Source organism: Physeter macrocephalus, chromosome 10, assembly GCF_002837175.3.
Source record: "Physeter macrocephalus isolate SW-GA chromosome 10, ASM283717v5, whole genome shotgun sequence".
NCBI classification, from domain to species: Eukaryota; Metazoa; Chordata; class Mammalia; order Artiodactyla; family Physeteridae; genus Physeter; species Physeter macrocephalus.
Genome location: NC_041223.1, coordinates 8,702,333 through 8,725,520, shown reverse-complemented (window position 1 = coordinate 8,725,520; position 23,188 = coordinate 8,702,333). Strand labels below are relative to the sequence as shown.

Below are 23,188 nucleotides of genomic sequence, written 5' to 3'. Positions count from 1 at the left end.
ATAAACTTTCCTCTTAGAACTGCTTTTGCTGCATCCCATAGATTTTGGGTTGTCGTGTTTTCATTGTCATTTGTTTCTAGGTATTTTTTGATTTCTTTGGTGATCTCTTGGTTATTAAGTAGTGTATTGTTTAGCCTCCATGTATTGGTATTTTTTACAATTTTTTTTCTGTAATTGATATCTAGTCTCATAGCATTGCGGTTGGAAAAGATACTTAATAACGATTTCAATTTTCTCAGATTTACCAAGGCTTGATTTGTGACTCAAGATATGCTGTATCCTGGAGAATGTTCCATGAGCACTTGAGAAGAAAGTGTATTCTGTTGTTTTTGGATGGAATGTCCTATAAATATTAGTTAACTCCATCTTGTTTAATGTGTCATTTAAAGCTTGTGTTTCTTTATTTATTTTCATTTTGGATGATCTGTCCATTGGTGAAAGTGGGGTGTTAATGTCCCCTACTATGATTGTGTTCTCAACCTGTCTTCACCTCTGCTTATCTTACAAAATGAAGGATGAGTACTTTTAGTGCTTCCTGGATGCTCTCTAATTCTGGATTCCAAGCTAGATGAGCCAGCTGTGTACCTTCTCTGTACCTGCACCTGAACAGCTGTGCACACAGTAGGGCAGACCTAGTGCCCAGTGTGAGTGCATGGGATTAGGTTGCCCTGCTGTGTCACCAGCTCCAGATGCACTCACAGTGCCAGCCTTTCTGATGTGTTTCTCTGAGCGACTCAGGTGCCTGCTCTCAAAACAATCATTTCACACCTTCTTCAGTCATTTTAAACCTCTTTTCAAAACTTCTCCCCACGTTTCTTCCTCATTCTTAACAAATAAACCTCCCTTCCCACTGCTTAAAAAAAAAAAAAAAAAAAAAAAAAAAAAGAGTGAGCCTGGAATTCCCTAATCCTCCTGATACCGAAATTAACCTCCTCGTCGGCACCCACGTGACTCTCCTTCCCCACCCAAACAGAAGATGCCAGTCTCCCCAGCAATGCTTGCACCCCACCCTCTCCTGCCCTTATTGTTTCTTCCATGGAAGTTAACATAGCTTTTTTGCCTTTGCTTTTAAGATTTCTCTCTTTGTCCTGGATTCTCAGCAATTTTATTATGATGTGCCTACATATAGGTTTTTCTGCTTTTTTTGTGTTTTTTTTTAATCTTTAGGCCGAGCCACACAGCATGTGGGACTTAGTTCCCAGACCAGGGATCTAACCCGGGTCCCCTGCATTGGCAGTGTGGAGTCTTACTTCCCAGACTGGGTCACGAACCCGTGTCCCCTGCATTGGCAGGCGGACTCTCAACCACTGCGCCACCAGGGAAGCCCCCCATGTAGTTTTATTTTCAAATATTTTCCCTCTGGAATCTGCAGTTAAGGGATGTAACTAAAGTCATCCAGGGTCAGGACTGTCACCCGAGTCTTCTTACCTCAAGTCTACTGCTCCTTCAGGACAAGGAGCACAACACATCACGCCCTAATATTTACAGAGACAACTTTTTAAATGAAAATACTTCATGCTCTTTCTTTATTCATTTCATAAATGTTTCTTGAGGATTTACCATGAGGATTTCCAGGTGTGTGAAATTTAAAAACTGTTTCCCATCCCAACAGTTGCATGGGTGTTGGTGGATAACATTTTTCATTCATTTCATAAATGTTTCTTGAGGATTTACCATGAGCCAGGCACTGAGCTGGCGTTGGAGATTTGATAGAGGGCAGAATAGTGCAGGGTCCCTGCTGTCCTCGAGTTCCAGCCGAATGGGAGAGATGGATGTGATCGTCCTTCAGGGAGACTTGCTTTTGCTCCAGCGCACTGCCAGCGTGGAGGCCAGGAGTCTTCGCCCACCCGGTACTGAGCTCATTCAGAGCTGGGTTTCAGCCTCTGGGAGGACTGGTCCTCTTCCAGGGGACGCGGACTCCCAGGAGGAAAGCCTTTGAGGGGTCCCAGCTGAGGGGCCCCTCCCCTGTGGTGGGCCTGAACTCCAGTTTCTTCTCTCTAGTAAGGTGAAACTTCCGAAGGTGTTTTTAAGCTGCTCAGCCTCTTGGCGTCGGCTTCTAACTCAGCAAAGACCTTGAGGGGAAAAGCAGCATCGAGCATCACTCTCACCTTAGTGCGTCTCCCTTTTCTCCTCAAGTTCTGTACTCCTTCACGGCCCCCAGCGCTTGCGTTGGCCACTGTGCCCAGCTCCGGAGCCTCACAGCCTTGCCGCCTGTACTGCTCACCTACCGACAGATGCCTCAAAGGGAAGCACAGCCAGGACGTCAGGCTCACCAGACTGTGCTCCTCGTTAGTGTCGTGGACCCTGGCACCCTGGCTGTCCTGGTAGCTCTGCAGTGCCTTCAAACTGTTTGCCGTTCAGTTCAGTTTTCTACTTGTTCTTGGCAGAAGAGTTGGCATAGTACAGTTTAGTCTGACGTAGCCCGGGGTGGAGTCCCGTAATGAGTGCAGGTTAATTATCAGAACTTTTAACACCTACCTTCAGCTTTTCTTAAGCAGCCCACACCTCTTGCCAAGCTTCCCTCCCCATCACCTTCTGTCTGCACTCTTTTCGTGCGGTCTCACCACGCCACGCCTTTCCAGGTGTGTGAAATTTAAAAACTGTTTCCCATCCCAACAGTTGCATGGGTGTTGGTGGATAACATTTTTCAGGGCCAGTGACTGGGTGTGGTGAAAGTGGTTGGGTTGTTGGCATGAGCTAGTTCAGGTTCGGGGCCCTCTAAGTTGTTGGTTTTGTTTTGATCTCTCTCTAGTGAGAGAGACTCGCGCTTTCTTCTTGGTTGGTTTCCAGGATGTTTGAGAGTGTTGAGGAACCAGTTGGGAAAGTGGGAATCACGTGGGGTTCCCTCTGTCTATAGAGTCGTCACTGAGATTGGTTGCGTGCAAAGGCTGGCGAATACGTAAGCAAATTTAACAGTGATGAGGCGGTTTGTTCTGTCACTTGCGCTACTTCTCCACATCACCTCAGCTTAGAGTGGCCTAACTTACGATGGTAGTTTTGTTGGTCATTCTGGGGACCCGTAAAAAGTTAAACACAATTTATTGTTGTCTTTGCTTATTGTACGTACTCTCGTCCATGTACGCCTCACCATAACCCAGTGAGAACAGGATTGATTTTCCCACTTGGGCTTCGAGTCCAGCTCCCTCTGGTCCCGGTCACTCGGCCCCCCGCACCGCACTGCTCTCCACAGGGCTCTTCCTGCCGTGGCTGTTATCATCCGCCCTTGGAGATTTATCTTTGCAGAACTGCACGGGAGATAGTCCGCTTCTTCCCAAGTGGCTTGTGTTCAAGAATGAGACTGTGCAACCCATACTGCTAGGCAAACACCGTATCTGGGCAAGACAGGCCCTTCTGAGGACTCCTCGTCTCCTTAAGACAGAGTATGTGGCAACTTATTTTGCAAAGTACAAGCTGTCTGGTGTGTTATTAACTTACCATGAGTCAGGACGCATGCTCTGTATAAATTTTGATTTATTTGCTATCTTGAAACCAGAACTGCAAAAAAATTGATTAACTGTGAAGTAACATTATATCTGTCATTCTTGATTTCAGGGAAGTTTAATTAGCATTAACAGCACTTGTACAGAGATGGGCAATTTTGACAACGCTAATGTCACTGGAGAGATAGCATTTGCCATTCGCTACTGCTTCAGAACTCATTCTTTAGAAATATGCATCAAGGCCTGTAAGAACCTTGCCTATGGGGAGGAAAAGAAGAAAAAGTGCAATCCGTAAGTTTCTTTGTCTAAGTTTTGGCATGTGATAATAGACATTGATTCTAAAGTTCACATGGAAAAGTGAAAGTCCAAGAATAACCAAGGTAATTGTAAAAAAATATATAAATAAATAAAAACAAAAAGACATGTTAAGAATTATCATAAAGCTTAGTAATTCAAACAATGTGTTATGGATGCAAGGATAGACAAGGAGGTCGATAGAGCAGAATCAAAAGTCCAGATACAGATCTTAGCATACATGGGAACTTAAATGATCAAGAGGCTATTAATAATCAATGCAGAAAAGATGAACTTTGGGCTTCCCTGGTGGCGCAGTGGTTGAGAGTCCGCCTGCCGATGCAGGGGACACGGGTTCGTGCCCCGGTCCGGGAGGACCCCACATGCCGCCGAGCAGCTGGGCCCGTGAGCCGTGGCCGCTGAGCCTGCGCGTCCGGAGCCTGTGCTCCGCAACGGGAGAGGCCACAGCAGTGAGAGGCCCGTGTACCGCAAAAAAAAAAAAAAAAAAGATGAACTTCAATAAATGGTGCTGGGAAATTTGATTTTCCATGTAGGAAAAATAAAATTAAAATCCTATCTCACACAATCCATAAAGAGATTAATTTTTTTCCAGTTGGTAGATATGAAATGATGTCTCATTATTTTAACATGCATCTCACTGATTAATAACAAAGATGAGCGACTTTATATATATGAATTAATCACTTAAGATACACTCTCCTTCTATGAACTCCCCATTTCATATCTTTTGTCCAATTTTCTACCGAATTGTCATTTAAAAATTCATTTACAGGAGTTTGGCTTTTTAAAAATCCCTTTTCAAGACAATTCTCCATTGGTTCTACATATTGCACATGTCTTCTCTTAGCTTTACTTGTTTTCTGACATTGTTTATGATGACTTTTCTTATAAAGAATTTAATGTCCAATTTATCCTTCTTTTCCTTTAAAATGTCTGCTGTTTGAGTCTGTGGGAGAATTCCACCTGAAGGTTATAAATACGTTCTGCTCTGTTTTCTTCTCTTGGAGTTTTTTCCCACTTAGATCCTTTCATATTAGACCTGGAACTGATTTTCTGTGCATGGTTTAAGGTACGGACCACATTTTGGCCTTTTTTTTTTCCCCCACCATGGAACATTTTTAGCACACTCTTTTCAGGACCAGCTAGGTGAAAGGAATGGATTGTTGGTCCAATCAGACTCTCCTCTGCTCTGGAATCTTCAGCAGCTCCTCAGTGCCAGACAAATTAGGTGCATTGCTATAGCACTTACGGTTCTCCATAACAGATTCTTCCTGTATTTCTAGTCTTCTGTTATTCCCCTGTCTGTACCTTCTGCTCTGGAGAAATTGGAATAGTCACTGTTCCAAAACGATCCCCTGACTTTTACCAAATATGAGGCTTTTCTCATGTTTGTTCTGAGACTGCTTCCCCTGTGCTACTCCCATAAGTGGAGATCGCAATCCTGTCCATTCTTCAGACTCATTTCCAATCCCATCAGCTCCATTTATTCAATCCTTGACCTTCCAAGCATGTTGGGTCTCTCTCATAATTCTCTACAGGGTTTGACCTCTGGTAAGTTAAGAGGTTCAACCTCTCCATATCTTGGTGTCCTCACTGTAACATGGAGGTTATATTATCACCTACTTCAAAGGATTGTTGTGGTGTTTCCCTGAACTAGCCATATTAAGTCTTCAGAACAGTGTTGAGAACATAATAAACATTCAACAAATATTATTCTTAAGCGGGTGAGGCGGGACGTGCATAGAGAAGTAGACCTAAAATCCACATAGGGATCCCTTGAGGCTTTGGCCAAATAATAAGCTGTTCAGATACAGGACAAGATTTCATGAGGTCTGTCAGAGGATAGCTACTGGAGGGTGGTAAGTTGAATGAAAAATCTGGGAGTTGCACAGTGCTGGGAAAGATTGGTGTGTTTGTTTTTTTTTTTAATTTTATTTTATTTTTGGCTGTGTTGGGTCTTCGTTGCTGCATGCAGGCTTTCTCTGGTTGGGGCGAGCGGGGGCTACTCTTCGTTGTGGTGTACGGGCTTCTCACTGCAGTGGCTTCTCTTGTTGTGGACTATGGGCTCTAGGCACGCGGGCTTCAGTAGTTGTAGCGTGTGGGCTCAGTAGTTGTGTGTGGGCTCAGCAGTTGTGGCTCGCGGGCTCTAGAGTGTAGGCTCAGTAGTTGTGGCGCACGGGCTTAGTTGCTCTGTGGCATGTGGGATCTTCCCAGACCAGGGATCAAACCCATGTCCCCTGCATTGGTAGGTGGATTCTTAACCACTGTGCCACCAGGGAAGTCCCAAGATTGGCGTTCAGACCAGTCAAAGTGGAGTGGGGCATTGAGTAGACCCCAGAAAAGAAAAGCTTAGTAGTAGGGCTTCTCTAACCCACCCTAACTAAGCAAAATCAATCCTTGATAGGATCAAACTGAGTTTCCAGTAAGTGAAATGCCTGCTAGAACAAAACTCAATACTTTGTAAAGGAAACACATGGTCAAGAGAGGATTCTGAAAGATGGCAGAGTAGGAGGCCTCAGGAATCCATCTCCCCCTGTAGACAACTGCACTGGAAGAATCTGTCTGATGGAACTATTTTGGAATTCTGGAGTCTTTTGAAGGCTTTCAACTTCCAGGGGAAGTCTTGGATGCTAAATTGAGATTAATGTCAGTCAATTCCAGCTCTTAGCGCAGTATTAACTACCCATCCCCCCTATGCCCAACCCCTTGGCAGGCAGCTGTGCATATATTCCTAGAGCAGCTTGATCACAGCTTGTAGGAGCCAGATGGGCAAAGGATCCTGTCCTCCAAATATCAGGGACCTGTTCTGTGATTGCCGGTTCTGATTGCAGAGGTACAAAAAAAAAAAGGCAGGCAGCCATTGTTGTTTCACCTCCCCGAATTGTTGCAATCCCCTCCTCCTTGGGCTGAAGTGATTTACAAAGTATTTAAAGGGCCAGTGTGCTTATTTGTCTCCCTTCTTCATTTTTTGCTTTTTCCCCTTCTTGGGAACTGGATACTAAAGACCAGGACATTCAAGAGTAACTGTGTATACAAGGAAAATTTAAAAGTGACCACACATGCCCAGGGAAAGGTTCAGGTTCAGAAAAGATCTGAGAAGATCTTAATTTTATACTTCAGGCTGATCCTTGGCACAGAGACAGTCTGCATCAATAAATTTATGAAAAACCCAATTAAAAAACCAATAACAAAAAACAGCAAACCCTGGGGAAGGGGGAGAATCTGATTTCCAGAGTTAACATATTATTAGACACATGTCCAGCGTTCAACAAAAAAATCGCAAGGCATATAAAGAAACAGGAAAGTATGGCTCATTCAAAGGGAAAAAATAAATCAACAGAAACTGTCCCTGAAAGAGATCTGATGGTAGGTTTACTAGACAAGGACTTTAAAACAACTGTTTTAAGGATGCTCAAAGAACTAATGAAAGATGTGGAGAAAGTCAAGAAAATGATGTATGAACAAAACAGAAATATCAATAAAGAGATAGAAAACCTTAAACAACAACAAAATATTTACTAGAGGGATTCAAAGGTAGGTATGAGCAGGTAAAAGAATAGGTGGGCTTCCCTGGTGGTGCGGTGGTTAAGAATCCACCTGCCAGGGACGCGGGTTCGAGCGCTGGTCCGGGAAGATCCCACATGCCACGGAGCAACTAAGCCCATGTGCCACAACTACTGAAGCCCATGCGCCTACAGCCCATGCTCCGCAACAAGAGAAGCCACTGCAATGAGAAGCCCGCGCACCATAGTGAAGAGTAGCCCCCGCTCACCGCAACTAGAGAAAAGCCCACGCGCAGCAACGAAGACCAATGCAGCCAAAAATAAATAAATTTTTAAAAAAAGAAAGAATGGGTGAATGTGAAGATAGGATGATGGAAATTACTGAGTCTGAGGAACAGAAAGAAAAAAGATTAAAGAAAAGAAAACAGAACCTAAAGGACCTTCTGGACACCATTAAGTGGACCAACATATGCAACGTATGTTCCAGAAGGAGAAGAGAGACAGCAAGGGGCAGAGAGAATACTCGAAGAAATAATGGCTGAAAACTACCCCAATTTGATGAAAGACATGAATATAAACATCAAAGAAGCTCTTTGAACTCCAAGTATGATGAACTCAAAGACACCCACACTGAGACACATTATAAACCAACATTTGAAAGACAAAGACAAAGAATCTTGAAAGCAGCAAGAAAGTGAACAGTCATGTACTAGGGATCCTCAATAAGATTTATCAGCAGATTTCCCATCAGAAACTTCAGAGGCCAGAAGGCAGTGAGTCAATATATTCAAGGTGCTAAAAGGAAAAACAAAAAACCACAGCACAACTGTTCTTCAAAAGTGAGGGAGAAATTACAACATCCTCAGCTAAACAAAAGGTGAGGGAGTGTATGAAATGACACTAGACGGTAACTTAAGACATGAAAAAATACAAGATCTCAATAAAGGCAAATACACTAGCAATTATAAAAGCAGGTATTATTGTAACAGTGGTAAGTAATTCCACTTTTTGTTTTTTATATGACTTAGGACATTTTAAAAGATTATTGGTCTCTTATTATCATTTTGGTTTGTAACTCCACACTTTGTTTTCGAGATAATTTAAGAGACTAATGCATTTAAAAGAATACTTACTTTGTGTTTTTGATCACACATATATACAGATGTATTTTTGTGACGTCAGCAGTGGAAAGAGGTGAGGATGGAGCTGAAAAGGAGTAGAGTTCTTGTATGTTACTGAGGTTAAGTTGGTATAAATTCAAATTAGTGTTGTAACTTTAGGATATTAAATGTAATCCCCTTGGTAACCACAGAGAAAATAGCTATAGAACAAAAACCAAAACAAAACAAATGAGAAAGGAATTTAAACATTTCACCACAGAAAATCAACTAAACACAAAAGAATACAGTAAGGCAGAAAGGGAGGGACAGAAAAGCTATAAGGCAAAAGAAACAGCAAATGACAGAAGTAAGTACTTCTTATCAGTAGTTAATTTAAATACAAATGAATTTGACTCTCCAGTCAAAAGACAGAAATTGGCAGAATGGATAAAAACATGAGATCCAACTATATGCCATCTACAAGAGACTCACTTGAGATCCAGAGACACAAATGGAAGATATTCCATGCAGATGGTAACCGAGAGTGAGCAAGATGGCTGTACCAATATCAGGCAAAATAGGCTTTAAGTCAAAAAAGCTTACAAAAGATAAAGGACATTCTGTATTAATAATAGGTTCAATACAGCAAGATGATATAACAATTACAAATGTCTGTGTACCTAATAACAGACCATCAAGATACAAGAAGCAAAAACTGACGGAATTGAAGGGAGAAATAGTTCTACAATAATAGTTGGAAATGTCAGTACTCCACTGTCAGTAACGGATAGGACATCCAGAGGATAAGAAAGGAAATAGAGGACTTAACTACTAGATACACGGGCGTGTATTTTATTGTAATGCTTTAAGCTATACAGGTATATTTTATATCTCCTGTTTTACATGTGTGAGGGGTCTCGTAATGATCAACAATTTAAGAGTCAGCGAACAGTGAGGTATTGGTGACAATGAGCCTTGAGTACTTTCCCAAGAAGTTTGCTGAAAGTGGGGAAGAGGCCTGAGACTGGGGCTCCAGGGGGAACCCAGGTCGAGGGAGGGTTCCTGCTCTTTATTGCTTTGAGAACGTTGAGGCTGTTTCTAGCCTGTGGGTACAGGACCTGGGCAAGTGGTGTCACTGCATCAATAAAGCTGCTGGAAGAGCCAGGAAGGGCAGTCTTGGGACCTGAGTGGAGGGACCGGCCTGGGACGGAGCTTCATGGAGTGGGCAGGGGGCAGTGCGGGGCTGGCCTCGGCCAGGCTTCCTCTGCTGGCGTGGCCTCCAGACCCAGGGAGAGGGCTCGGGAACACCGGTCCTCAGCAGGCAGGACGCAGTGTCTGAGGCCACACAAGGAAAACCAAAGTGTGAGACATACACTTTCCATTTCAACTTTTTTTTCTTGCGGGCTGGGGAGAAGAGGTACGTGGAGGGGGAGGACGAGCTGGCACACAGCCTCGGCATCCAGGTGGGTTAGAAACCTGCCACCCACAGAGCCCTGGGAGCCTCCGGTTCCCTGGTGGTCACCCAGTGACAGGTGATGGGGTGTGATGAGTAGATTCCAGGAGTAGGGCATGAGGAAAGCAGGGGAGCTCCACACCCCCAGGAACATTCCCGAGGATTACAGCCAGAGACTGTGTAAGCCAGGGGCTGTGCACCCAGCACTGTCATTGTTCACTGTCAGTGGCGGCCACTAAGCCCTTTCTGTGAACCCCAAATGCGGCGGGAAGCAGGGTAAAGAAAACGCTGACGTGTGATTCTCCTCCTGAACCCTTTGTCGGCCCCCGACGCTGAGCTTTTCACCCTGTCCTGTCTGTGTTTGGCCACTAGGTACGTAAAGACCTATCTGCTGCCTGACAGATCCTCCCAGGGAAAACGCAAGACTGGAGTCCAAAAGAACACGGTGGAGCCGACCTTTCAGGAGACCTTGAAGGTACTTGCTGGACAAATATTCATGTACTGAGTCTCCCCATCCCGGATGGGCCCCTGGGGCCAGAGTCCAGTGGATGGTTCTTCCAAACTCTTGAGTCAGTTAAATGTAAGTGCAGACACTTAAACATTTCTGCAGGGCTCTGTCAACCAGCGGCAAGTGGTAGAAAATATCAGCCTTTGTACAGAAAAAGTGCAGAGTCTGCTGGACTTGAGAATGGCCTTTGATTAATGATTGGCGAGAAAATGGTAAAAAAGAAACTGCCTGCCTCTCAATTTCTAAAATTGGTTTGTCCTGTTGGATTCCCCCCCCCCCCATTATGCGGGCCTCTCACCGTTGTGGCCTCTCCCGCTGCGGAGCGCAGGCTCCGGACACACAGGCTCAGCGGCCATGGCTCACGGGCCCAGCCGCTCTGCGGCATGTGGGATCCTCCCGGACCGGGGCACGAACCCGCGTCCCCTGCATCGGCAGGCAGACTCGCAACCACTGCGCCACCAGGGAAACCCTGTCCTGTTGGATTTTTATGACTATCAGAGGTATCCTCAAGAAAGGGACCCTGTAAATGAAACTGCTGAGTTATTGTGATGAAGTACTTTATGAAGATAATATCTGGTATACCTAGATTTCTTATTTTATGAAAAGTCATTTTATGAAAAAAAAAAAGTCTATAGGAATTGTTTGGGTTTTCATTTTCTTTGGTGCTAAGAAATGTGACCTGTGGTTTAGGGCAGAGATCAGGGAGGGAGTGCCTCCTGCTGGGATTCAGGATGGAAAATTGGAGGTGATGTCTGGGGAGTGCAGATGGCAGGTAGGCGTGCGAGGTGGGAGAATAGTCCAGATGCGGAGATGAACCCACTCAAGGCGGGGTAGCCCGGGGATCCCACGTGTCAAGCCTGAGAAAGGAGAGGACTTTTGTTTGCCTTCCTTGGCAAATAGGAGCATTTGTGAACTCCCAACCAGGGGCCATCTGGGTAGCTGGCACGAGAGTCCCGCTCGAGACATGAAAACAGCCGTTGTTTTCCACGCGCCTGCTGTGGCCAAGTACGTTATATACCCTCTGAGCCAGGTGTTAGAATCCTCATTTAGCAATAGGGAAACTGAGGCTTAGAGAGTACTTAAAAGTACAGCCGTGACCCATGACGGACTAGCAGTCCTTCACAAAATTTATGTTCATAAGGACTCCCCAAGCGATTTTTTAAAAAAGCAGATTGTGACTCAGCGAGTGTGGGCAGGACCTGAGGTGCTGCTTGTCTGGGACACTCTGGTAGTGAGTTACTGGGCACTAGTCTTCCTGTGGTTTTGCTCATGTACCTGCTAACAGAATTTTGAAAAGCTCTGTACCCTCTCAAAGGTGTAAGCTGATATATAAAATTACTCATCACAGGTGTAAGGTATTTCGTACTAAACAGAGGCAGAAAAATATTTCCTATTTTATGAAACGAGACCAAGATGAGGATTGACTATATTTTAAATACTTCATTATATACTTTGATTTTTAAAGTTTTAACTACCTTATTTAAAATGCACCCAGAATCTCAAAGAAATCACCTACAATTTTTTATCCATTGGTTTTATCTAGTATGTTGTGGATATTTTGGTTATCCTGAAAAACTTTCCAGATACATTGAAAAGAATCAGTGTCTTCATTCTAAATGTAGAACATCTCAACACAGACCCAGGCTTAGCCACTTCATAGAAATATGTATGAGATGGAAAAGATGGGAAGATGAAGAAGCGGAGCGATCAGTAACAGTTTGGCAGAAACCAGTAGTTCAAATCCCCCCTGAGGTTGCACCCCTGGGGCAGGGCACAGGAGTAAGATACCAGCTGTGAGAAGCATCTTCACCAGTTTTGAGAAAAGTGCATGTGAAAGTTGAGGATCTAGAAACTGATCCTCCAAGTTTTCTAAGTAGAACACTCCTTGGGGAGACTTTGCACTCCAAGGGGTGCTGGCACTCCCCTTGAAGACCACGCAGTGGGGGGCCTGGGAAGGATGAAACAAGACACCAGATCTGGGTGGCGTTGGCTGTTGCCTTGTTCTCTGGCATCGGTTACACTTGGTACCCCGCGGAAGCTAGCAATCCAGGGTCTGCTGGCACGGCCTTGTGGACCTAACAGGCAATAGAAAATAGGTCTTATTTTATGTTATGTTATTTAAATTTTTTTTTAATTAATTAATTTTATTTATTATTTTTGGCTGCATTGGGTCTTTGTTGCTGGGTGTGGGCTTTCTGTAGTTGCAGCGAGCAGGGGCTACTCTTCATTGCAGTGCATGGGCTTCTCATTGCAGTGGCTTCTCTTGCTGCGGAGCACGGGCTTCTAGGCGCACGGGCTCAGTAGTTGTGGCACGTGGGCTCAGTAGTTGTGGCTTGTGGGCTCTAGAGCGCAAGCTCAGTGGTTGTGGCGCACGGGCTTAGTTGCTCCGCGGCATGTGGGATCTTCCTGGACCGGGGCTCAAACCCGTGTCCCCTGCATCGGCAGGAGGGTTCTTAACCACTGCGCCACCAGGGAAGCCTCTAGGTCTAATTTTAAAACGCAGACTCAGTCAACCAAAGGAAGTAGTCGGGACCCAAAGAGAAGCAGGCCTGTGTTTCCAAGGGAGTCAAGGAGGCCACCCAGCGTGCAGAGCGGGTGGAGACCATGCAGCTGCCCCAAGGAGGGCAGACCTGCGGGGATGGTCAGCTTTCCTCCGCAAAGTAGCTCGTTCTGAGACGGAGCAGACACAGCACGGTGCACTGTTGGCCTGGACTTGACTGACGGGGCATGTAGGCATGAAGGAAATAACTAGATTAATTTAGGGTTTAAAGACAGAGTATGGAACAAGGGGCAGAGTTGGAAACGGGCCATGGAATTGAGGGGAACAGACTAAAAATCGCCTGGGAGCTGCGGGCCTGGGAGCTGCAGCTCAGGTGCCCAGGTTGACCGTCTCCGTTCCCCCTCCGCAGTACCAGGTGGAGCCTGCCCAGCTGGCGACCCGGCAGCTGTGGGTGTCTGTGTGGCACCTGGGCATGCTCGCCCGGCGGGTGTTTCTTGGAGAAGTGATCATCCCTCTGGCCACGTGGCACTTTGAGGACCGCACGACCCAGTCTGCCCGCTGGTATCCGCTCCAGGCCAAGGTGATGTCTGCTTTGGGGGATGTCTGGGCAGCCCCTACCCCCATCCCACCACGAGAACCAAACCCACTTTTCAAAGGGGATCCAGGGAGAGAAAACCCACTTGCGGCGCACACCTGCCAGCCTGTGACTCTGCAGTGGGAGCTTCCGGGGGGCAGAGGCTGGCGGCCGGGCCCCCGGGGGTGCGGGGCCGGGGTTGGCCTGAGGGACCCTTACCTGGTCAGGTTTGTTCAAGGTCCCTAATAGCCCCACCCTCAGTGTAGCCGAAACATCAGCATGGATCCAGCCTGGTGGGTCCACGCGCTTCCCAGAACTCAGGGTCACTTATTGCCAGCGGAGAGGTCTTGAGCTTCTTGGGCCAAAGTCTACACCTGGGGCCAGCAGGCTGCCCTGCTGGTGGGACCCGCCTCAGACTGCAGGCTCTCGTGTATTCTGTCTTCACTCCCAACCAAGCAGTGTTCCCCAAACAGTAACAGGTGAGAATGACCGGACCCAATGCCCTCAGGAAGGCAGGGCCAGGGGTTCCGTGTCGGATAGGCTGGGAGAGCGGAGCTGGCTGGTGGCCACGCAGGTGAGAGGGAGAGGCAGGGGAGAAAGGGTAGCGTTTCTTGGGGCGGCTGCTTTGTGCATTTCTGTGCCAAGATCCAAGATGTGAGATTGTGAAGGGGGAGAAAACGTGGGCTCTGCCACCTCCTAAGAAATGGCAGCAGGATGTGCAGTCCCCCCAGTGAAAGCCTGGCAGGGAGGCTGAGTCTTTACGAGGGTCTCTACCCTCTTTACGAGGGTCCCCGGTGCCAGTTTACCTCCGTTTCCCTCTCCCAAGCCAGGGAGGCTCTGATTCACAAGGTCCCTCCTGAGAAGCATCTCTGGTTTCTACAGGGTTAAGCCCGGGGCCTCCTGTCTCTTTTCTCTGCGGGGTCTGTGAGCCCGCACACTCCCCCTCCGGTGCCCTGCACCTCCTCTTCTCAGAGCCTGAGTCCGTCTTCAGAACTCCGCTTGGAATGCTTTCTGCAGTCTAAGGTCTGCCCAAGACGGTCCTTAAATCCCACCTCCTCCATGAAGCCTTTCCTGATTTTCCCTGCCAGATGTGGTCTCGCCTGCGCTCGAGGGGCCCTTCCCGCCTTCTCCCCCCAGGATCCCTTACTCGGGTCAAGGCAGGCTGCCACCAAGGCTGGTCAACTTTTGATAAGCAGGCGAGGAACAGAAATCACCAGAATGAAAGGTGTCCCTCCTAATCCCAGCTAATAGGTGGTGGCAGCCCACGCTGGATCGGGGCGGGGGGGGTCCACTCACGGGCCTGCCCCCTCGGCCCTGACGGGAGGGAACCATGGGGATGCTGAGGGTGGAGCCTGCTCCTCCCTGCCTGTGGGACAGGACAAATCTAGATGCTTCCCAGCGTCCCACCCTCACCCCGCTGGGTGCAATGTTGATGGGGTCACAGTCACCCTCTCCAAGCCCCTCCTTCGCTCACTTTCTGGCAGAACTCACTCACGACCAGAGAAGCCACCTGGGTCCTCAGTGTGGGTTCTGGGGTGGGCGGGGCCGACTCAGCAGACGGGGGAGCCCCTCGCCGGGGGCACCGCGCTCCGGGCCCCAGGGTTTCCCGTGCCTGCCGCAGTCCCTGGCACGGACGGGTAGCTCGAACCTTTACCAACCTGGGTGGAATCGATGTGGGCTTGTTTGACTTGTTCAGCTTTGGGTTGTGTCCAGGCTTTCTTAAGGCCGTCCCATGGGGACGCGCCAGGGCCTCGGAGCCCCTCTGCTTCCCCGGCTCATCTGCCTCTGGTGGGCTGCGTCTGCCAGGGTGGCAGAGCTGGGGTTGGTGAGGGTAGGAGTGAAACGTCCCCCACACGGAGGGAAGCCCAGCCCTGCCACAGGTGTGCCCACACCACCTGGGGCTCCCCCGGGCCCGCAGCGGCTTGGCAGGGGGAGGCTGGAAGGGGACACTTGATGGACAGAGCGGAGGCGGCGAGAGAAGCCCAGGAGACTCTGGGTCTGGGGAATCCTGCTCTTCCCCCAGGCAGAGCAAGACGAAGACGAAGACAGCGTTCCCCCGAATAACGGAGAACTTGTAGTCCGGGCCAAACTGGTCCTCCCTGCAGGGCCCAGAAAGCTCCAGGAGGCTCAAGAAGGTGGGTGGCCTCCAGCCCCACACACGTTTGTCTGTCACTGTCCCCAAAGCCTGGGCAGTTTCCCAGCTTCCCCCCCACCGCCCCCGCCCCCATGTGCTCCAGTAACTCCCACCCAACCCGCGAAGCCCAGCCTGGGAGGCGGGGTCTCTGGAAGCCTCGGCTCAGAAGGGAAACGAGCGCCCAAAGCCAGGCCCCTGGTGCCCGCCTGCTTCACGGGCTCCTAGGACACCTGCCCCGAGCCTTTCCTCCCAGGGGGCCGGCTCGCCTGGCCTGCCTGGGCCAACAGTCCCGCCGGGGCCCCCCTCGCAGACGGACCACCTGCGTGACGGCCGGGAGCTCGTCCCCAGCTCCAGGTTCAGGCGGCTGCAAGGCTCCGAGTGCCCAGCTCCGTGCTCCTGGGCCACGTGAGCAGCGGCTGGGTGGCAGGATCGAGGTCCTCAAGGAGCTTCAGGAGATGTCACTGCCTCATAACGTGGGGCCCGTGCAAGAGACGAGGGTGGAGAGTGAAGACGGGAGGAGGAGCCGTTCCACGACGTTATTCGTGACTTCCTATCTGACGGAAGAGGGAATTCCGCTGCCGGGCTCACAGGGCCCCCAGCAGGCCGGCGGCACACCGCCCCCCGTGGTCCGCGGCAGCCCCCTTTAGCAGAGGTCTCTTCCCCAACCCGCTGGCCACAGCCGAGCCGCCCCTGCCTCCTCCTCTCCTCGGTCCCTCGTTACTCTCGGCAGCTTCCGGTTCCCTGGATTTTTAAGCCCTTCCCTGCTGCCGCCACGCTGGCCGTGCACTGGGGCAGCGTGCGAGCGGGGACGCCTGCTCGTGGTGGGCGTGCACCTCTGCACGCGAGCTCTCGGGATCTGAGCGCTGTAACCCACCCTCTGCTTAAGCTGCCAGCTGGGGGTGGTGCCGTCGTGCGCCGCAGAACTAGTGCTGACGGTAAACGCCAGCTTTCCTTCCAGGGACGGCAGATCAGCCACCTCGTAACGGTCAGCTCTGTTTGGTAGTGCTGGGAGCCAAGAATTTACCTGTGCGCTCAGACGGTACCTTAAACTCATTTGTTAAGGGGTAAGTAGTACATGTAATCAAATGCGACTTATTGATGATCTATTACACCTGTGGCATAGTCCCTGAAAGGGACCACCAAAAAGGGGAACACAGCCATTTTAAACTTACTTTAGCTTTCCTGTGAAAATCTGACACAATGCGTGTTAAAAGACGGGTTTCCAAGAATTCACGGGACTTGGGAGTGCTGAGGCTGGCTTTGGGATACCACGTTTTAAACTAAACCCAAATCTTATCGGTCCTCGTGACATCAGTAAACCAGCCCCGGGGACCGAGGGGAGCAAGGGGAAAGCAGTGTGGTCGGTAAGCGCTTCTTCAGCGTAACGTCTCCTCTCGCGTTAACAGTAAGACGGTGACTCTGCGTGCTTCATTCTTACTCACTGCCGGTGTCATGGTGTCTCCAGAAGTAAAGCAAACACCGTCGATAAGTATATAGAGTTGCTAATTCCCCAGTCAGTGACGTAATGGAAAAATGATGGCTTACCTCATCCAGACAGAACTGAGTTCATCTCCTAAGCCTTCCTTCCACTTACCTGTACGGCCTTGAGCAAGTGACTTAGCCCTTCTGCATTTATTTTCCTGAGAACAGGGTTAAAGGAGATAACGTGTGTGCAGAGTCCTGGTCCCTGGGTAGCAGGTCCAACGGGCCTCGCCGTCGCCTGGTGGTCGTCATATCAAGGAGGCGGATTAAGACAAGGGCCACGCGGCCTAGAATCCCAAAGTTCCCTTAATAGAGTACTCGGAACAGAATTCAGCTCTGAGAGAGATCTGGAACATCCTAGTGTGAGAGAGGTCACGTGGCCAAATCTCAAAATCCCCATTCTTGTTCGTTGCTCACAGTTTTTGTTCTGCAGTGGGTTTAGCACTTTTCTGAGCACTTATCTCACTGATGAGCAAGTACCAACACAGAGAGGCGGGGGCCGTGTGCTGGGCAGAGCTTACAGGGTCTGAATGTTTCCTTGTGCAGCTGTCTCACTCTGCCCGACCGGCAGAGGTTGAGACTGAAGTCCCCCGTCCTGAAGAAGCAAGCCTGTCCCCAGTGGAAGCACTCCTTCGTTTTCAAAGGGGTCACCCCGTCTCAGCTGAGGCAATCCACCCTAGAATTAACCGTCTGGGACCAGGCCACCTTCGGTGTGAACGACCGCTTGCTGGGAGGCGCCAGGCTTGGTTCCAGTAAGTCTGATGTTTAATAAGGCTCAAGCTGCATCGGTGATCCTTAGTTGACCGTCCTACCTCCATGGCTACCATTAAAAGAAAAAGCGTTTCCGTGATGGCAGGTGACTTTACTGGCTGTGAAACTGCCTGACCCATCATAAATGGAAATTACTTAGTCTAGCTTTTACTTTACAACTGAGCGGTAATACGGCAAAGCATGTCAACGATTTAAATGAGGTTTAGATCTGCTAAAGAAACAAAAAGTCAAGGTCTGAAAATGGGCTGGGTACAGTATTTGCTTTTGTTTCTGGCCGTCAATCCTAAAGGGATTATTTCCTTAAAGGGGGCTATCTTCTTAGCCCAAACAGACGGCGATTCAGAAAGCATTTCGTTAACAGGCGGCCTAGAGGGTTGGCGCTTTTCAGTGCCGCTCGGCAGCAGGGCCCCCGGACACTCGCAGCCAAAACACCCGCTCGCATCCCCAGGGCCTCCGAGGCCACTGAAGAGAAACGAGCCTCGCTGCTAAATTACAATCTGTTGAAAAAGGAACACCGTCCCAAGAGCACCCTCTCCTCTAAGGAACTCCTCTCCTTACTGGCGGGGCACATTTTAATACGGTCTTAAGTGCCCGTGCAAAGTTACTGTATACTTCGCCGCTAGTCCTTTCTAAAAAAAGCTGCGAAAGGACGGTGAGCGTCCCCTGGCCGCCATCATGACCTGTCCCTTCGCTCACGCACAGCGGAAGAGCCAGCGGGCGGCGCAGACTCGCGCTCACCATCAAAGCTCCAATGGCAGAAGGTGCTTTCCAGCCCCAACCGGTGGACAGACGTGACCCTCACCCTGCACTGACCGGAGGCTCCGGGCGCAGCGGGGTTTCAGGTGCCGGGGCCTGATGGTCGGCCGCGGGGCTGGGCGTGCGGGCACGGGGGCGGAGGGTGGCGAAGGGCCCTGGGGAGTGTGAGCTCTCCCCGTCTGCAGCCGTCCTGCCGCTGAGACGTTCTTCCACATTCCCCTGTGTCTATGTAGACGGAACCATTATCGATGCTACGTTAGTTCGGTCTCAGGGTGCTTACCTGTGCTTTGAGAGATGTGGAGAATGACCCGATTGCAATAAATGTTCAACAGTTACCCCGGTCTCCCTGTGCTCATCAAATAGCGAAAATTATGGCCTTGTTATGTGCGTTTCAAAGGGAAAAGAACGTGGTGGGTACTCGATTCCTACCATTCTGCCGTGGAAAACCGTTTCTGGAGGTCAGCCGTCCGTCCCCACGGGGTGCTGAGGGATGCCCGCTTCCGGTGGGTCAGTGCTAAGGCCACCCGAGGGCTGCCCAGCCCCGCACAGCGCGGCTGCCAGGCCGCGCGGACGCCGAGTCCGAGAAGGGCTGCTCCAGCAGCACCTGCGCGGAGGCACCTGCCGCCGCTTCCCGCAGGCCTTGGGTTCATCCTCACGGGACAGCTGAAAGGAAGGGGACCGAGCAGAGCGTGGAAGGGCAGGACGCGAGTGGGCAGAAGCGGCACCGAGAGAGTGCGGACACCTGCCGCCTTTTCAAGGACGAGGTCGGGAGAGGAAGGAGGTCGGAGCAGGTTCTGCTTGTGGAGGGACCGAGATGCTGACCGGCTCAGAAGGTCCCTCGCGGCTGGAGCCTGAATTAGCAGAACGGCCCGCGAGTCCCTTTCCGACCAAGCAGTTCTGACCGAAAATTCAAATTGCGCAGTCAATTCCACGGACAAGGAACGCAAAAGTAAAAAGCGATTTTCCCCAGATGAGATTATAGCAGTCAGTCAGCCAGCTTCATTACTGCCCTCAGGTCACATCAGATTAAGTGCTATGGTTACATGGTTTTTAATAGGTAATTTTTATTATTCTGTAAAAGGTAACAAAATATACAGAATGAAACTTTCCCTTTTTTAAACTAATGTTAGTTAGAAACCCATATCATCACTTACATATAAATACCGTACTCTACAGCTGATCATTATTCAGGTGGGTAAGTCCAACAACGTAGCCCTCTAACTAACTGTTCAGCAGAAAAAGAAAGAAAAAAAATCCAAGAATACAGTCTCCTGCATTGTTTGTTTATCCTGAATGATCCAGTGATCACAGGATTTCATCAACTGAACTGAAGGCCTGGAGGAAGGAAATCGTGTGTGCAAGTGTGTGTGTGAGAGTGCCTCAGACTTTTCAAAAATTTCACCCTTCACAAACCAAATATACAGAGATGCATCCTTCATAGAAATCAAGAAGAAATCAGTTTCAGCTAATTTCAAATAGAAAAAAGTATGGCACAGAATATAAGCCACGATGTGGTTTTAAGTATATGGAATCTCGTATCACACATGCCAGCACGGAGTTATAGTTAGTTATTCAGACATTACAGGCATCTTAATTGATTCAGTCCTGCTCCAAGCATAAAACAGGAAGTGATTCAATAATAATAAAAATAAAAATCAGGCCTGTTTGGCACTATGATACAGTTGGGAAAAATAAAACTCCCAGCCCTAGACCATTCCCACTGAAGTAACTACTCTCTTTTTAAAGGGCCTGGAGGACGATGAGGGCTGTAGGTTTCGAGAACGATCCATACAAGTACGCGTTCGAGGCGGCCAGCGGCCCCCGCTCCGCCGAGCCCGGGCGGCGGCGCGCTTTACATGGCCTCGAACTCGTCGATGCGCTGCTTGGTGTTGCCCTGGCGGATCTGACGCAGCGTCTTGTACTTGTCCCGGCCTTGCCTCACGTTCTCGTTGTGGATGATGTCGTTGTGGGTCCGCTTGTTCTCGTCTCTGGCCTGGGACAGCTCGCTGGTCAGGGTCTGCAGCGCGAAGCAGCCTCGGTCAGCTCGACGCCCCACACAGAGCCCGCCCCTCCCGGGGGAAGGGGGGCCCGGCCCGCATCGCGCTCACCCTCAGCTGCCGCTGCACGCGCTCGTTCTTCTCGGCCTCGGTGACGCGCTTCTCCTCGTTGCGGTCGTCCAGGATGCCCTCACTGGACAGCTCGGCGCTGTAGCCCGTGTACTCCGTGCCCTCCTCCTGCGGGTTCTCCTGGACATGGTAGTTAACGGGCTCGTACACGGGGGGCGGAGGCGGCGGGGGCGTGGTCATCACCAGGTGCAGCTCCTCCTTGGTCTTTACCAGATCATCCTGGGCTTCTTTGGCCTTTGAAAGCAGATTCATGGGCAGCTTGGACCGTCTTCTTAAGAGCCGCCTTTGCTCTACAAGAAGGCCCGCTGTCCGTGCTGAGAGAGGAAGGAGTCCGCTCCCTCCCTCCCCCCACTCCCTTTCTCCTGGGGGCTGGATGCGCGGGGCCTGAAGCAGCACAGAGCCGAGGGGCCAGGGATGTGGCTGACCAGGTGGCCCTGGTCTGCGCAGCCTCTTCCAGGTCTGGGGACCCGGATCCCCTGAGCAGGTACCAACTGTGCCCACGGCACCAACAGAAACTGTCACGCCGGGGGTCTCGCCATTTTTCTAAGTACTGTAACTTCTTTATGTCTGAGGTCCTCGTATATGTTCACTGCATGTACTTTTGAAAAAAAAATTGTTAAGCAAGCCCTCCAGCCCCCGAAGAGCACTCCAGCATGCTGGCGTTCGGTTTGTTCTTGCCCTGCGCGGCCGCTGCTACCAAGCCCCTCCCGGCCTGCCAGCCCCCAGCCCAGGCCCTTCTCACCCGCCACCCAATAGTCAGCCCTTCCAGCAACTCCTGGGGGTCCGCACGCTCAACCCCGCCCACCTCGTCACCATCCTGACCCCGAGACGTGCTTAGCTTGTACCCGCCGTTTTGTAACCAGTTCCTCTCACTTAGTACTTTATAAGGAGCACTTTCTCCGAAAACCTAAGGACTGAAGTGTTCTGCACACAGCTAGCGTTGGGGGATGGGGCGGGCGTGAAGACCCATGAGGGGGAGGTGCCGGCCGTCCCCAGAAGGGACACCGCGGAGGGGGAAGCATTGGAAAGAGCCGGGGAGGGAAGAGGAGCCCCACGGCCTGGCCGTGGTCTACACTCTGAACCCGACCCACAGCGCAGTCCCGGTACGCAAGGGGGCTCCCGGATGGAGACAGGCGCCCCGACGCCGGAACGAACGCGGTTCTCACTATGACAGCGAAAACTGACTAAACCCCTGGGGGTCCTTACAAGTCGGGTGTTGCTCGTCGCGATCCGCAAGGAAACCGAGCCTCAGAGGCGAGGCCGGCCCGGCAGAGCCCGGAGACCCCCCAGGATCCTGGTCTTGCCACGCGCGGGGACCGTGGCCCCGACGCCGGAACGAACGCGGTTCTCACTATGACAGCGAAAACTGACTAAACCCCTGGGGGTCCTTACAAGTCGGGTGTTGCTCGTCGCGATCTGCAAGGAAACCGAGCCTCAGAGGCGAGGCCGGCCCGGCAGAGCCCGGAGACCCCCAGGATCCTGGTCTTGCCACGTGCGGGGACCGTGGCCGCCGCTGGGGGCCCCCGCGTGATCCCATACAAAGCTAGTTCCCGAGGGGGGGCGGCCAGGGCACGGTGGGCAGGTGGCGGCGCTCGGTTCCCCTGCTGGTCCACCCGCGTCCTCGCCGGCACTCACCCGGAGCTGCCACTCCTCCACCTCGTCCTCCTTGCGCCGCCGCGCCTCCTCCAGGAGGGCGATCTTGGCGGTGTACTCGGCGAGTTCCGTGGCCTGGGAAAGGAGCAGGAGCCGAGGTGACGTCCGGGACGCTTTCGGCAGGCCACTCGCGAACGAAGGGTCACGTATTTTGGTACGTGGCGCCGCGCCCCCCTCCAGCGGTGTCCACCCGCCGCCCGAGGGCCAACCACCGCAGGGCCCCCTCCCCACGGGCCACCCTACACCCTCAGGCAGGTCACCTTACAGCCCCATACCAATTATTATAAGGCAGGTGTCACTTTTTCAATCCCCAGAGGCAGCCTCTCTGTAACTGAGCACCGTGAGGCCGCGCCCCCTACCAGCTGCTCCTGGCTCTTGATCTGATCCGCCGCCTGCCTCTCCAGCTCGTCCTTGGCGTGCAGCGCGGCCAGGCGCTCGGCCTCCAGGCGCTCGGCCTGCTCCTGCGCCCGCTTCCTCTCCTCCTCCAGCTTTAGTGCTCGCTGGAGCTGGTCCGAGAGCTCTGTAGACACAGCGCAGAACCAGAGCTGCTCAAGGCTCCTGCCAGGGACCCTGCAGTCTTGCCCCGCATTCCCACCCAGAGGGGACCGGACGGGACACGAGCGTGAACACACCGACGCTGCAAAGCGGCGGACCGAGTTCCACGGTGCCGGGACCTCTTCTCCCCAGGACCCTGAAGGGAACGCTCACGCTGGTGGGACTGCCCTCCCCCGGCCAGGGCCCGGCCGCTGTGCCGCTCTCCCCGGAAACTCGGCATCTGCACCGCTCGCCCGGGTTTCAGCTCATAGCGGGGGAGACGCGGCACAGCTCCGGTGACCGCAGGCCGAGCATTCTATCTCACGGAACCTTAACGTC

The 23,188-nt window shown here is 51.1% G+C and overlaps 2 protein-coding genes across 2 annotated transcripts in view; one reads left to right on the top strand and one right to left on the bottom strand.

Moving 5' to 3' along the window:
- SYTL3 (synaptotagmin like 3) overlaps nucleotides 1–19,508 on the top strand; it is an 81,700-nt gene extending 62,192 nt beyond the window's left edge. Inside the window, exons 9-15 of the mRNA XM_055087412.1 lie at nucleotides 3,553–3,731; nucleotides 10,184–10,286; nucleotides 13,229–13,399; nucleotides 15,423–15,528; nucleotides 16,486–16,591; nucleotides 17,556–17,772; nucleotides 18,491–19,508. Of these exons, the coding sequence (XP_054943387.1) occupies nucleotides 3,553–3,731; nucleotides 10,184–10,286; nucleotides 13,229–13,399; nucleotides 15,423–15,528; nucleotides 16,486–16,591; nucleotides 17,556–17,772; nucleotides 18,491–18,592 (984 nt within the window). The 3' untranslated portion in view covers nucleotides 18,593–19,508. The remainder of the gene's footprint in view (nucleotides 1–3,552; nucleotides 3,732–10,183; nucleotides 10,287–13,228; nucleotides 13,400–15,422; nucleotides 15,529–16,485; nucleotides 16,592–17,555; nucleotides 17,773–18,490) is intronic.
- An 81-nt stretch (nucleotides 19,509–19,589) lies between these two features.
- EZR (ezrin) overlaps nucleotides 19,590–23,188 on the bottom strand; it is a 48,370-nt gene continuing 44,771 nt past the window's right edge. The window contains 4 exon segments of the mRNA XM_024122571.3: nucleotides 19,590–20,553; nucleotides 20,645–20,896; nucleotides 22,298–22,390; nucleotides 22,675–22,835. Of these exon segments, the coding sequence (XP_023978339.2) occupies nucleotides 20,389–20,553; nucleotides 20,645–20,896; nucleotides 22,298–22,390; nucleotides 22,675–22,835 (671 nt within the window). The 3' untranslated portion in view covers nucleotides 19,590–20,388.